This window comes from Dipodomys ordii, unplaced genomic scaffold (assembly GCF_000151885.1).
Source record: "Dipodomys ordii isolate 6190 unplaced genomic scaffold, Dord_2.0 Scaffold128, whole genome shotgun sequence".
Taxonomy (NCBI): domain Eukaryota; kingdom Metazoa; phylum Chordata; class Mammalia; order Rodentia; family Heteromyidae; genus Dipodomys; species Dipodomys ordii.
In genome coordinates, this window is record NW_012267344.1 from 1,239,514 (window position 1) to 1,252,793 (window position 13,280).

The window sequence follows — 13,280 nt, forward strand, 5'->3', positions numbered from 1 at the left end:
TTTTTTTTTGCTTATGTGGTGCTGAGGAATGGAACCCAGGGCCTCAGGCATGCAAGGCAAGCGCTCTACCACTGAGCCACCTCCCCAGCCCTTTACAATATCTTTCTTTAACATAAAATGACTTACTGTCTCACCAAAGTTCATTGCTCTGCTTTCCCAACACTGATCTGAGTATGACTTTTTACAAATCGCCTACTACTTCACTTTCCTAAGTCAATCTCTTCATTTCACACTGCCGACAGTATTGAACACTGCAATATAAACTAACTGGAAAGACGCTGCTGTTTTGTACACATCAATATTGTCCCTTGGCTGAAGTTCTTATCAGTTGCCTTGGCTTATAACAAAAGAATTTCTCTGAACGCTTACCTGTGCTCTCCTTTTCAGTTTGACTTTTCTTTGGAATTCGATACACCTCCTGCAAAAGAGAACCAAAAGACAGGTTAATAGTGGAGGTGGAAACTGGTTTTCATATGGCCACAACAATAAAAAGGCAAGGGGGAGGGGGAGAGGGCAGACAGGAACAGGTTAGCACTTATTTAATCAATTTTCCAAAATATAATATTTTTGGATTTAAGTGGCGATAATCTGGCTCTATGAAAACAAAAATATACAGCACAATTGTAATTCTACCAGTGCTGTATCAGCTCACTAGTACGAGAGCATGATAAATGGGACATTTTTCTAGCAAGAATTCACTTCCTTAGAATTCTGCATGCCTTCTGGGTATGCAATCCCGCATAAAAATCGAAGTCATCTGGAATTCCCTTACTAAAGGTATTCATAAGGCTAATTCTCATATCTTACCATACCACGCCCATTGCAGGGCAGAGTACTAATAACCCAGTTACATTTAAAAAAAAAAAAAAAGATTTCAGTGGCTCACATCTATAATCCAAGCTACTCAGGAGGAAATTGGGAGAACAGAAGAGGATAGCCTGAGCAAAAAACTAAAGACTCTTATCTGAAAAATGACCAAGGAAAAAAAAAACAGGGCTGTCTATGTGCATGTGGTCGTTTTATGGCCAAATATATTATCTATCTTCAAAATGTCCACTTAAAGAAAGCACTATTAAATTATGTTGCTCCTGAGATGACAGCTAATATTACACCAAAATTAATCTCTTTTTTTATAAACTCAGGGCCTGGGCACTTTCCCCGAGCTTTTGCTCAAGGCTAGCGCTCTACCACTTGAGCCACAGCGCCACTTCCGGCTTTTTCTGTCTATGTGGTGCTGAGAAATAGAACCCAGGGCTTCATGTGTGCTACGTGAACACTCTACCACTGAGCCACCTTCCCCAACCCCCGTGCACCTTTCTTACAGTATAATTTCTAAGACTTTGGGGCATGCTTTATTGCTAACTATTACATACAATTCTAGCCCATCAATGTGTGCTTGGCACAAGTTCTTCTCCAGTCACCACGTTAAGTGTATCAGTGACAAACCCCTACATTCAGTGGCACGTAAATATGATCCTCTTCATTTACAATACTTGTGTGACAGGAGCCACACCAGAATGATCTCATAATGCCAATTTACAAATGTGCTCAAAAAAAAAAAAACCTACACCCCCACACACAAAAAAACCAACTTTCATTTGCACATTATTGTTGATCCTAGCAATAAAGTGGAAAATAGCCCATAAGCTATGCAGCTGAGAGTCAAGAAAATCTGTCTGCATGCAGTCTTTTTTGGTTTGTTTTGGCGCCAGTCCTAGGGCTTAAACTCAGGGTCTGGCACTGCCCCTGAGCTTTGTGCTCAATGCTAGTGCTCTACCACTTTGAGCCACAGTGCCATTTCCGGCCTTTGGTAGTTACTTGGAAAAAAAGAGTCTTATAGACTTTCCTCATAGGCTTTGAACCAGGATCCTCAGATCTCAGCCTCCTGAGTAGCTAGGATTACAGGCATGAACCACTAATATCTGGCTTAGATATAGAGTCCCCCCCCCCAAATTCTTTTTTGTTTTTGGACAGTCCTGGGGCTTGAACTCAGGGCCTGGACACTGTTCCTGAGCTTCTTTTGCTCAAGTACTCTACCACTGGAGCCATAGTGCTAGTTCTGGCCTTTTCCAACCCAGGGCTTCATGAATGCTAGGCAAGCACTCTACCACTGAGCCACCTTCCCAGCCCAAAATATATTTTTTTAAATCTGCAATATATATGGATGCTAATATGTTACATAATAGATGAGTATGGTAATTTCATTTGTGCACTCATTCTGTGTGCCACGTATCACTCTAAACACTTCAAGTATATTACCTTGTTTGAGTTTCAGGACAAGTCTCATGTATACATTTCATGAACAGGCTAATTTACTTTAAAATAGCTCATTATCTTAAGATAATGCTATCATAAGCTCTTCTTCTCCACTACCTTCATCTTCAGTATCAGATGACACAGAAGATGGCTAGCCATACTGCTTTGGGATGGAACACCATCTTGAGATTCATACTCAGATGTTGGTTTCTGCATCCCTGACCCACCCCCCGCAGCCTCCTCTCCCTATGTGCAGGGACTTCACTAAAACCAATTCTCTAGCTTACCTGTACAACTAGGCCATCCAGGAAGCGTTTATAAAAACACCACTCCAGACTAACTGAACCTGGATGCGTCAGACATTTTTCTTTGTCAAAAGCTCAGCCCATAATGGTGCACAGAAGGCCGAGAGCTACTGAAATAAACAGTGGCTGTTCTTTAAAGTTTTCCAACTTCCTGACTGCACTGGGAGAAAGATACCTCTATCTAGCTATCCAGGCTCTCCTCTTCTGCTCTGAGCAATGTTTAGCCTGGGGTTTTGCTCAGTTGTCAATGTCTAACTGTGAGGGAGACTAAAGAATCCGAGATGAGACAAGGACTCTTTACTCAGGCCCCTTCATAGGCTTCTGAGAAATTACCAAATTTGGAGAAAAGAAAGAATATCACTTATCAGCAGCTACTCATACAAGGCGAGAGCCAGTGTGAAGATGCTTGGAGACCACTGGTAGATGAAGCACTCCAAACACTGACAGGCTCACTCGCAAAGGGTGCTTAGCATGGAAGACTCTTAGATGGTCCAACTGAGGACAACACAACTTCAGTCTACCTAGTTTCTTTGCCATTAACATCTTGATACTACAAGCATTTGTTATAAACATCTCAAGTGAAGTACTAGTGCAGCTCTCTAGCTGGAGATCACTTCTATGGGCAGCAGTTAAGATACCACAGGAAAGGCCGGGTGCTGGTGGCTCATGCCTGTCATCCTAGCTACTCAGGAGGCTGAGGTTAGAGGATCACGTTTTAAAGCCAATTGGTGCAGGAAAGTCTGTGAGACTATTTCCTATTAACCATCAGAAAACAGCAAGTGGCTCTGTGGCTCAAAACAGTAGAGTGCTAGCCTTGAGCAAAAGAACCCAGGCCCCTAGTTTAAGCCCCAGGACTGACCAACTGGGGGTGGGGTGGGGAGAGAAACCACAGGAAAGGCTTCTTAAAGATAAACCTTTAGATCCATTTGAAAGTTTAGATCAATACTAAACTGAAAACAGATTTTGATGTTTACCAAAAGAGATGATTGCTGCTACGAACTTACTATGGAGAACAAGTTCTATCAAGATGTAACTGAGCCTTGAGTGGCTAACTTGATCTTATAAAGATCAAAGCTGAATAAGAATTTAATGTGGAAACTGAAGAAAGCAATCTTGAAAAGATTAATTGCTGGTTACCGTGACACTTCTGATTGTGTTTGGCAAATAAATATTCTTTTCTTCTTTTAGGTCCAAGTCTGGGGCTTAAACTCAATACCTGACACTTTTTCTCACTGGCTGGTGATCTACCAACTGAGCTATACCTCCAACCCCAGATGACTAAATTGTGCTAGCTTGGTGATCAGTCTGCTGGGAGCCAGGTGCCTACAATCCTACTTTGGAGGCTTAAGATCTGAAGATCTCGGCTCAAAGTCAGCCCAGGCAGGAAAGGCCATGAGACTTATCTCTAAATGAACCACCAGAAAACCGGAAGTGGAGCTGTGGCTCAAAGTGGTAGAGTGTTAGCCTTGAACAAAAGAGCTTAGAGACACAGCGCCCAGGCCCTGAGTTCAAGCTCTATAACTGACAAGATCAAGTCTGCTGGGAATGTCACATACACAGGACACAGAACTGAGTGCAGTCAGTGTTTACCTAGCTTCATTCCTATGAGCCTGGGACATAAAATCATATTTTTATTCATTCAAGAGAATATGAGACAGAATAGCATGACTCAAGTTCTAATCCACCCAGCAGCCTAATAGCAGCCAATATTCTTCACATCTTACCCTATATTCATATTTCACACCGTAGCTCCATGCCATTTTTTCCCATATTTCCTCCCAACTACCACACACAATCATATGCATGGAGGCTATAGTTGTTATAAGCCGAGAATGAGACTGCTTTATTATTTGCCGTATCTCTAGCACCAAAACAGTGTATGGTACATACTTAATACTCAATGGTGTCAGGGGGGAAGGTTGATTTCTAGTTTTAATTTTTAGAAATGAGCTTCCCAGTGCTACACAAACCTAGAAGTGTTACATATACTCTCCATGCTTTTCTATTATTATTCCATCAATCTCTTCAATCTATACCATCTCTTTCATCCTTGAAAAGAACACTAGAGTCTCACAAGGCAAACATGCAGTGTCAAAATAATAAATGTGCCTCTACAAAAAAATTTTAAAACACTTTTTCAATGCTTAGAATAGTGTGATGTTGGCCATTCTTTTCCCTTAGTCAAAGCCCAGGCCCTGAGTTTAAGACTCAAATGTAAGAGCTCGAGTTCTATGATTGCTACATGTAAAAATTTAGTTTGCATATCTATTTAGGCTTCAGTATCAACTAGTGGCTAAAAGCATGTATAAGTCTTGCCTATGTTTTGTATGACTGAGATAAATAACACCTGTCATCAAAGAGTTCACAGACTAGTGACAGGAACTAATTAAGTTCATCCATGGTCCTATACTCTTTCTAGTGGCACTGGAGTTTAAACTTAGAGCCTCACTTGCTAGGCAGGTACTCTATCACTTGAGCCATTCCTCTAGTCCTTGTATGCCTTTATTTTACCGATAGGGGCTCATGTTTTTGTGCAGGCTGGCCTCAAATTACAATCCTCCTACCTAAGGCCTCTCGAGCAGCTGAAATCAGAGACATCCCCTGCAATGCTTGGCTTACTGAGCTGGGGTCTTGCTAGGTTTCTGCTCAGATGGGCCTCAAGCCAAGTACCCCCATTTCTGCCATCCAAGAAGTTGGGATTACAACTGTGCCTAGTCATTCTCAATACTATTTCAGCACTGCTGTAAGATGTGGTTGTGAACATATACACAGTACACACAAAACAAGCTAGAGGGACATGAAGTATCCAAACACAATGGCTATCACGCAAGTACATACACACAGTTGGAGATACAAGCCTAGATTCTGTCCTAAGCATGCTTTTTGTTTTTGTTGTGCTAGGGCTAGAACCCAAGGTTTTGTCAGATGCTAGGAAGCACTCTACCAGCCCCAAAACATACTTTTTTTGGACTAAAGACCCTGCACTTTCTAGACTGGCATTCTGAGCCCTAACTCTAGCCCACCAAACCACATTCTTAACCATTAGTGCTACTCCTTCACAAGCCCTACAGAGAAAATACATATACTATCGCAGGAAAATCTGTGTATGTGTATAAATATATATAAAGGTTAAGAAAAAACATAAAATTGGGCTGGGAAGGTGGCTCAGTGGTAGAGTGCTTCCCTTGCATGCAGGAGGCCCTGGATTCGATTCCTCAGCACCACAGAAGCAGAAAAAAGCCGGAAGTGGTGCTATGGCTCAAGTAGTAGAGCGCTAGCCTTGAGCTGAAGAGCTGAGGGACAGCGCCCAGGCCCAGAGTTCAGGCTCCACGACCGACCAAAAAACAAACAAACAAACAAAAAAACCCATAAAATGAAGAAGTTTGAGGGAGATTTTTTGAGTTGGAAGCTGGAATCTATAAAGTCTGAAGTACAGGCAAGTGCAAACAAGAAAGCTGAGAATACAAATGTGAAATTCATGAGACAGGCTAAGGCAAGAAACCCACAGCCTGGAGGATTAAAGAATAATTTGTTTACCTTAAAAACTTGATAAAGCCAGGCGCCAGTGGCTCACACCTGTAATCCTAGCTACTCAGGAGGCTGAGATCTGAGGATCACAGTTCAAAGCCGTCCAGGCAGGAAATTTCGTGAGACTCTTATTTCCAATAAGCCACTAGAAAACTGGAAGTGGTGCTGTGGCTCAAGTGGTAGAGTGCTCGCCTTGAGCTGAAGAGCACAAGGGCAGCGCCCAAGCCAAGTTCAAGCCCTACAACCAACCCAAAAAAAAAAAAAAAACTTGATAATACTACCATTGATCACCTATTACTATGTGACTGCATATATGACCTAATCTAGAATGTTTCCTACTAGCAGCTTCATGGTAGCACATGCCTGTAATCCCAGCTACTTGAGATTTGTTTGGGGAGTGGTACTGGCGGGAAGGGGGTTTGAACTAAGAGCCTCTGGCTACCACTTGAACCAGTCTGCCAGCACCATCCCAGACTCTTGAGCATGAAGAGATAGGAAGATCACAGACTAGCCTGGGCCAAAAAAAGAAGCTAGCAAGGCCCTACTTCAAAAGAACAAGCAGATTGTGGTGGTATTTGCTTGTGTTCCTAAGCTACACAGGAGGAAAGGTAGGAGAACCACAGTATGAGGCTAGCTCAGAGCCAAAGTGTGAGACCCTGTCTGAAGAACACTAAAACCAACAAGGCTGGGAGCATGGCTCGGGGTAGTGTCCACCTAGTAAGGGCAAGGCCCCCAATTTAAACCTCAGAGGCTCCAAAGAAAGGTTGTTTGTTTGAAGCTTGTTGGCAAAACAAAGGACAGTTTATTAAGACATCGCAAACAGCTAGTAAACTTATAGAAACAGAATTAAAGTGAAACTATGAAATAAATTCACAAATCTTCTAAGGGCTGGAAATACATAGTTCAGTGGCCAAATGCTTGCCTAGCATAATACAAAGCCTGCGTTCAACTGTGAAAAGAAAAGAAGTCCATTTTGGGGGGAGATACAGGGCTTCACACACACTAGCCAGCCACACTTCCTGAGAAAAATCTTTTTCTAAGAGGGGGAAGTAAACACTGACTTAGACTGTTCCTGAGATAAGCAATACAGACAAGAATAATTTGGATTGGTTGTTCTGTAATAACAGGTATATTTTACAAAACTAAGACAGCACATATCAAACTCTGTATGCCAAGGATATTCTTTCCCCCAAGTGTTTCTCTAAATAACAGCAATATTGAAGAAGGGGAGAAAAGAGTAAGCAGAGTTCCACTACCACAGGTGAAAGAACACACACGAACACACACACACACACAAAAGAGAGCAGGAGATGTGACTAGATCATCAAGTGCCAACTTCAGATTAAAAAAAAGAATCTGCCAAAAGAAAAAAAATCTAAGAAGGCAGGCACAGTAGCACATGGCAGGCCTGTAATCCTGGCATGTCAAAGGTTCAGGATCATAATTTAAAGACCAGCCTGCCCTATACATGGAGACCCTGTCTTAAAAAAAAAAAGGAAAGGAAAGGAAAGAAAAGCCAGGCACTGGTGGCTCACACCTGTAATCCTAGCTACTCAGGAAGCTGAGATCTGAGGATCGTGGTTCAAAGCCAGACCAGGAAGCAAAGCCCATGAATCTATCTCCAATGAACCACCAGAAAACTGGAAGTGGTGCTGTGGCTCAAGTGGTAGAAGGCTCGCCTTGAGCTGAAGAACTGAGGGACAGTGCCTAGGCGCAGAGTTTAAGCCCCAAGACCAACCAAAAATAAATTTAAAAAAAAGGAGGAGCTGGGCACTGGTGGCCCTTGCCTGTAACTCTAGCTACTTAGGAGGCTAAGATCTGAGAGGATAGTGGTTCAAAGCCAGCCTGGGCAGGTAAGTCCATGAGATTCTCTATCTCCAATAAACTACTCAGAAAAAGCTGGAAGTGGTGCTGTGGCTCAACTGGTAGAGTGCTTGCCTTGCACATGGAAAGGTTCAGGGACAGAGCCCAGACCCAGCCAAAGAGAGACAGAGACAGAGAGAGAGAGAGAGAGAAAGAGAGAGAGAGGATGAAGAGGAAGAAATAATTTTTCTGGAATTAAAGAAATATGAAATACTTCTGGTTGAAGACACTAAGGCAGCCAAACAGAAAATAGAGGCTATGACTTAGTAAGCTTAGTAAGTCTGCCCCTGGCTAGAGGGAGATCTCAGCTAGTCAGAGACAGAAAAAAAAAAAATTAGAATATTCATGTCTAAAGGTTTTCATAAAAGGAGAAAGGAAGAAGTGATAGGGAAGAGAGAAGCGGTTTATCCTTCCTTCCTTTCCTCTCATCCATTTAGGTGCTGGGATGGATCCCAGGACCCTTGTGTATGCAAGGCACAAGTTCAACCACTGAACTACTTTCAGCCCATTTATTTTTTAAACCCTTAAGGAAACACTTTTATCTCTTAACTTTAGATGCCTGGGCTCCCGAGCAATGAAAAATACCTAGTATCAGTCTTCAATCACTAAGAAAAAGGGTCAAGGTAGATAAAACCATGAAAACAAAATACAGAAAGGCAAGAAACATGGATTAAAACTAGGGTGATAAGAGACTATTTTTGCCCATCGGTGCCCAGCTGTGGCAAACTGGACACAGCGTTGTGTACTTATACACACTGTGGGTGACAGTTACTTTACAAGATTGAGAGCTGGAAGATTACGGTTTCAAACCAACCCAGCCAGAAAATCTGCAAGACTCAATTTCGAAAGGGCTGGGCTGGAGGTGTGGCTCAAGTGGCAGTGTGCCAGCCAAAGAAGCAAGCTGAACAAGTTATGTGTTCTTGAGTTCAAACCCCAGCACTTGAAAAACCAGTAAATGCTTCCAAAGAATGGGACAGGAGGAAGCGGTAGAAAGTTAACATTTCATTGGGCAAGAAATGTATTATGTGCAAGAATTATTATTATTTTTGAGACAGTGTCTCACTATGTAGTCCAGTGTGGCCTTACAACGTGTGATCTGGCTGTCTCAGCCTCTCTTGAGTGCTGTAATTACAGCAAAGTCCCTCCACAGACTACCCAAAATGGCCTATTTTTAAACCAAAAATAAAAAGAAGAAAAAGCTCTAGGCGCAGGACTCACCGGCCACATTCCTGGTGAAGACCTGACTATTCAATAGTAACTTCCAAATGCTGCTTTTCTACATGCCAGCACGAAGGCCGCGGTCACTGCTACTCACTTTAAACTTATTCTTCCTAATCCTGCCCATCAACAGCAGGATTTATTAAACTTATTCTTCCTAATCCTGCCCATCAACAGCAGGATTTATTAAACAAGAGCATCACAGTTCTGGACAATAGGCTAGCCCAAAAGTGAGTACTCTCTGGAAAAATGAAAAAAAAATTTCATTTTGGCTGGGCAGGGTGGCATATGCCTGTAATCTCAGTTATCTGGAGGTAGGGGTATGGCAATCTGCGGCTCAAGAAGCTATCTGAAGTTAAACTAGAGCTACAGGAGTAAGGACTAGGGGCGTAGCTCAGATGGGAGAGTCCGTGCCAGGCAAGCAAAAGTTCAAACCTTAGTGCTGCCAAAAAATAAAAGATAATGTCTAGATAAAGGTGAAATCAAAGAATAAGAACAGTGATTAGGTGGAAACAAATGGAATTCCCCAGGGCGCATTATGAGGAGAGATGTACATCCTGTAACTTTTACGTGTTGGTAAGAAAGCCTCTAGTGTTCCTACCTACTGTAACCTCCTGGTGTGTTCAAGAGCATTCAAACTGCGAAGGCCGTGGGAACCTTACCTCCTTTCCATATGATCCAAATGAATGAAGGTTTTCCAATCAAACTAGGATTGGTGTTCGCTTGTAACTCTTGTATTGCCCTGTGACACCTAGGCTACCGTTTTTCAGCACGAGGGATGATGTACACACAATTCCTTTTGCACACAGAAATATATGCACATGTCCCTGCTAAAAAAAACCATGTAGCCTGGTGAGTTTGCATATAAAAATGAACGCCATGTGTCAGGTACTAGGTGATGTTGTTCCTGGTGGTGGTCTATGAAAGTGTTTTTATGTGCCTTGTGAATCAAGGCTGTGGTCCTGTGTATATAGGTATAGAAAAAGTAGCTCACTTAATCCTTTCTTGCCAGAAGTAGGGATTTTCCCGGAGCAACATCCATTGTCGGCAATGGACGCACCAAAATAACGCCGGCGCCAGTGAGTTAACCACCTCTGTCCTCTTTTCACCTATTATATTTTTCATGCATCATCCAACTTCCCAACCATCTTCCTGCTTCTTCACAGAATGCACGCTAGGTTCTTGTTTTTCTTCAGCACGAAGTTGGAAATGGAGTTGAGAAAAGGAGACACATGGTCAGCTGGTGATGTTAACAAGCTCCTTGCTGCCCTGAGAAGCTAGATGGAAATGGTTCAAGTTACAAGGGGGATCATCATCAGATCTGGGAGGACAAAGAGTCATTCATGAAGCTGCATTCCCTTCCCTCCCACCCATGTTCATTTATTGATGATCCCTATAATCTGCTTTCACAGAAAAACCATTGGTTAAGGAACAGGAAGCAATCCCTTCCAGTTCTTTACTTCCATCCAGTGTAGCAAGGCCAACTGGAAGACATGGCCAGCATTAGAGTGGCCTGAGGAAATCAGGGAGAGTTATGAGTGGACAAAAAGGCCATCATCGGGATTGTACTTCTTAGTAATGACCTTAAAATAAGTATCAGCAACTATAACACAATGCTTGGCAACATGTGCTTTAATAAGGTTGGATGAATAAAACGTTTTCTTTTCAGCCAATGTCTACTTGAACACATAGGTGAAAGTCAGACAGAAGTAGTTAACTCAATGCCGGAATAGTATGAATGAGTTATATGATAATCTCATTAAGTTTATGATGTGCTTTTTCCCCCCCTAACATGTTCAAATGATAGGTTCCTGATTTCTTATTTCTGGTTAAATGCTACCTACCTAAAGTATCATTTTAAAAACGAAACACACACACACAAAAAAACAACAATCATAATCAGAGTTTAGGGGAAAAATAATAATGTTAATTAGAATAATAGAAGAATTAACGCCAGCACTAATGTGTAACAAAACATCACAGCTCACAGTCAAGTAAAGATATTTCTTATTAATAATTCCAGAGCAAACTACAGATTCGAGGATTTTACTTAACGGCTCCCTTGATGATAAGATTCAAGATAAATTCAAAGTGTGAAATCCAAGAAGGATATATTTAAAGTACAAGTAAAACTTAAACCTCAAGTCAAGAGGATTATCAGCCTACATATTGTTATAAAATTGCTTTGACCTTTTAGATAGGAGTGGGGAAGAAAAGAAGGGAAAGAAATAATTTTGTAGACTTAAAAAAAACCCAACTATGTCCAGAGCATGTGTTTAAATTACTCCAGTTACAGCTTATCACACTAAATATGCCCTAGACAGTAAGTTATACCATTACATTTACAGAAACAAACTTACATAGACAAATAAGAATATTTGCCATTTTACAAACTCTAAGACAAATTCATGGCATCTTAGCAATTTATGTCAAGCAGACTTCACAGGTAAACTATTCAATCTACAACACTTTCTCTCCTATAAAAGTATGGTTGTAAAGGCTTTTTATGTCCACTTGGATATTGTTTCCATTTCTACTTTTATTACTGAGCTATGGTCCTGAGTATAGGCTCCCACCAGTAACCGCCAAACACAAAATCTTTTAGGGACAGCTGTGCTATCACACAGCAAGCTATTTTATTTTCTTAAAAAGGTCAATCAAGTGACTGTCCCAGTATCTTTCCATTAACTACCATTCTGACTCCTGCAGTGCACACATTGTAGGATGAAATAGTTCCTGTGAACACTTCCTTTTATACTTATGAGTCAGATCTTGCGATTCATAATACAGCTGATTTTTTATGCTGATTTTAAGTGATGAAAGAGTAAAATTAGTAAGAGCACAAGTCAGTAAGTAAAAGCTGAAACCACGCCATACTTAAAGGGTCTCAAGGCAGCAAATAGGAAGCACACTACACAACCAAACAACTACTCATTTTGCTCAAGGCCAGTTCCACTGGGTCAGATCACAGGATCTAATAATGGGGGTGAGTTTTGTAGGGTTTTTTTTTTTTTGGTCCTGGGGCTTGAACTGTAGGCTTGGGCACTGTCCCTCAGCTATTCAGCTACCGCTTGAGCCACAGCACCACTTCCAGTTTTCTAGTGGTTTATTGGAGATAAGAGTCTCACGGACTTTTCCTGTCCGGGCTGGCTCTGAACCGTGATCCTCAGATCTCAGCCTCCTGAGTAGCTAGGATTACAGGAGTGAGCCACTGGTGCCCAGCTGTTTTGTAGTTTTTAATCTTGCTGAAAAGAAATCGGAATTGCTAGTTTGTTTTACCTCTGGCAGAAGAAAGGAGAACAAAAAATAACCCAAAGGTAGGAAATAGACCTGAATCCCAGGTCTCTATCACTTACAAACTGCAAGGCACCATGCCTCTTATAGGTTATCTTAGTTTATTTTCCCCAGACCCAGACTAGGTTTTCTACAAGGCAAACTATATAAGCTTACTACATTCTTTATGTAAAGGGTATTCTTATAAAAGAAAGTATGTAGTAGTCATAAGATTTCCAAGACCTTTCTGTTTTTCCCTTGAACTCTTGTCCAAAGAAATAGGATTTTTTTTTTTTGATTGGGCCTGGGCCTGAACTCTTGGCCTGGGCGCTGTCCCTCAGCTCTTCAGCTCAAGGCTAGCGCTCTACCACTTGAGCCACAGCGCCACTCCCAGCTTTTTCTGCTTATGTGGTGCTGAGGAATCGAACCCAGGGCCTCATGCATGCAGGGCAAGCACTTTACCACTGAGCCACCTTCCCAGCTCAAGAAATAGGAATTTAAAAGCAGGCCTATTTCAGAAAGCAATAAAGGAACTGAACACCAACTAGTTCTGTAAAATCGTTTTTCTACAACAAAAATTCATGGGTTTTTTTTGACAGTAATGAGATTTGAACTCAAGGCTTCATGCCTTCTAGGTAAGACATTCTACGGCTGAGCCACACTTCCAGCCTAATTCTATCATTTCTGATTTGTCTTGGACTTGGATTCCCAACTCACTGTTTTAATCTTCTAGTGATCCAGTAAAATTTCTTTTTTTTTTTTGTCGGTCATGGGGCTTGAACTCTGGGCCTGGGCACTGTCCCTCAGCTCTTCAGCTCAAGGCAAGCGCTCTACCAC

General features: G+C 41.8%; 1 protein-coding gene across 1 annotated transcript in view; it reads right to left on the reverse strand.

The window, feature by feature from the left end:
- Setd2 (SET domain containing 2) overlaps window positions 1-13,280 on the reverse strand; it is a 56,450-nt gene that overhangs the window by 19,715 nt on the left and 23,455 nt on the right. The window contains exons 10-11 of the mRNA XM_013030225.1: window positions 9,833-9,871; window positions 370-418 (exon numbers count right to left, since the gene is read on the reverse strand). Of these exons, the coding sequence (XP_012885679.1) occupies window positions 370-418; window positions 9,833-9,871 (88 nt within the window). The remainder of the gene's footprint in view (window positions 1-369; window positions 419-9,832; window positions 9,872-13,280) is intronic.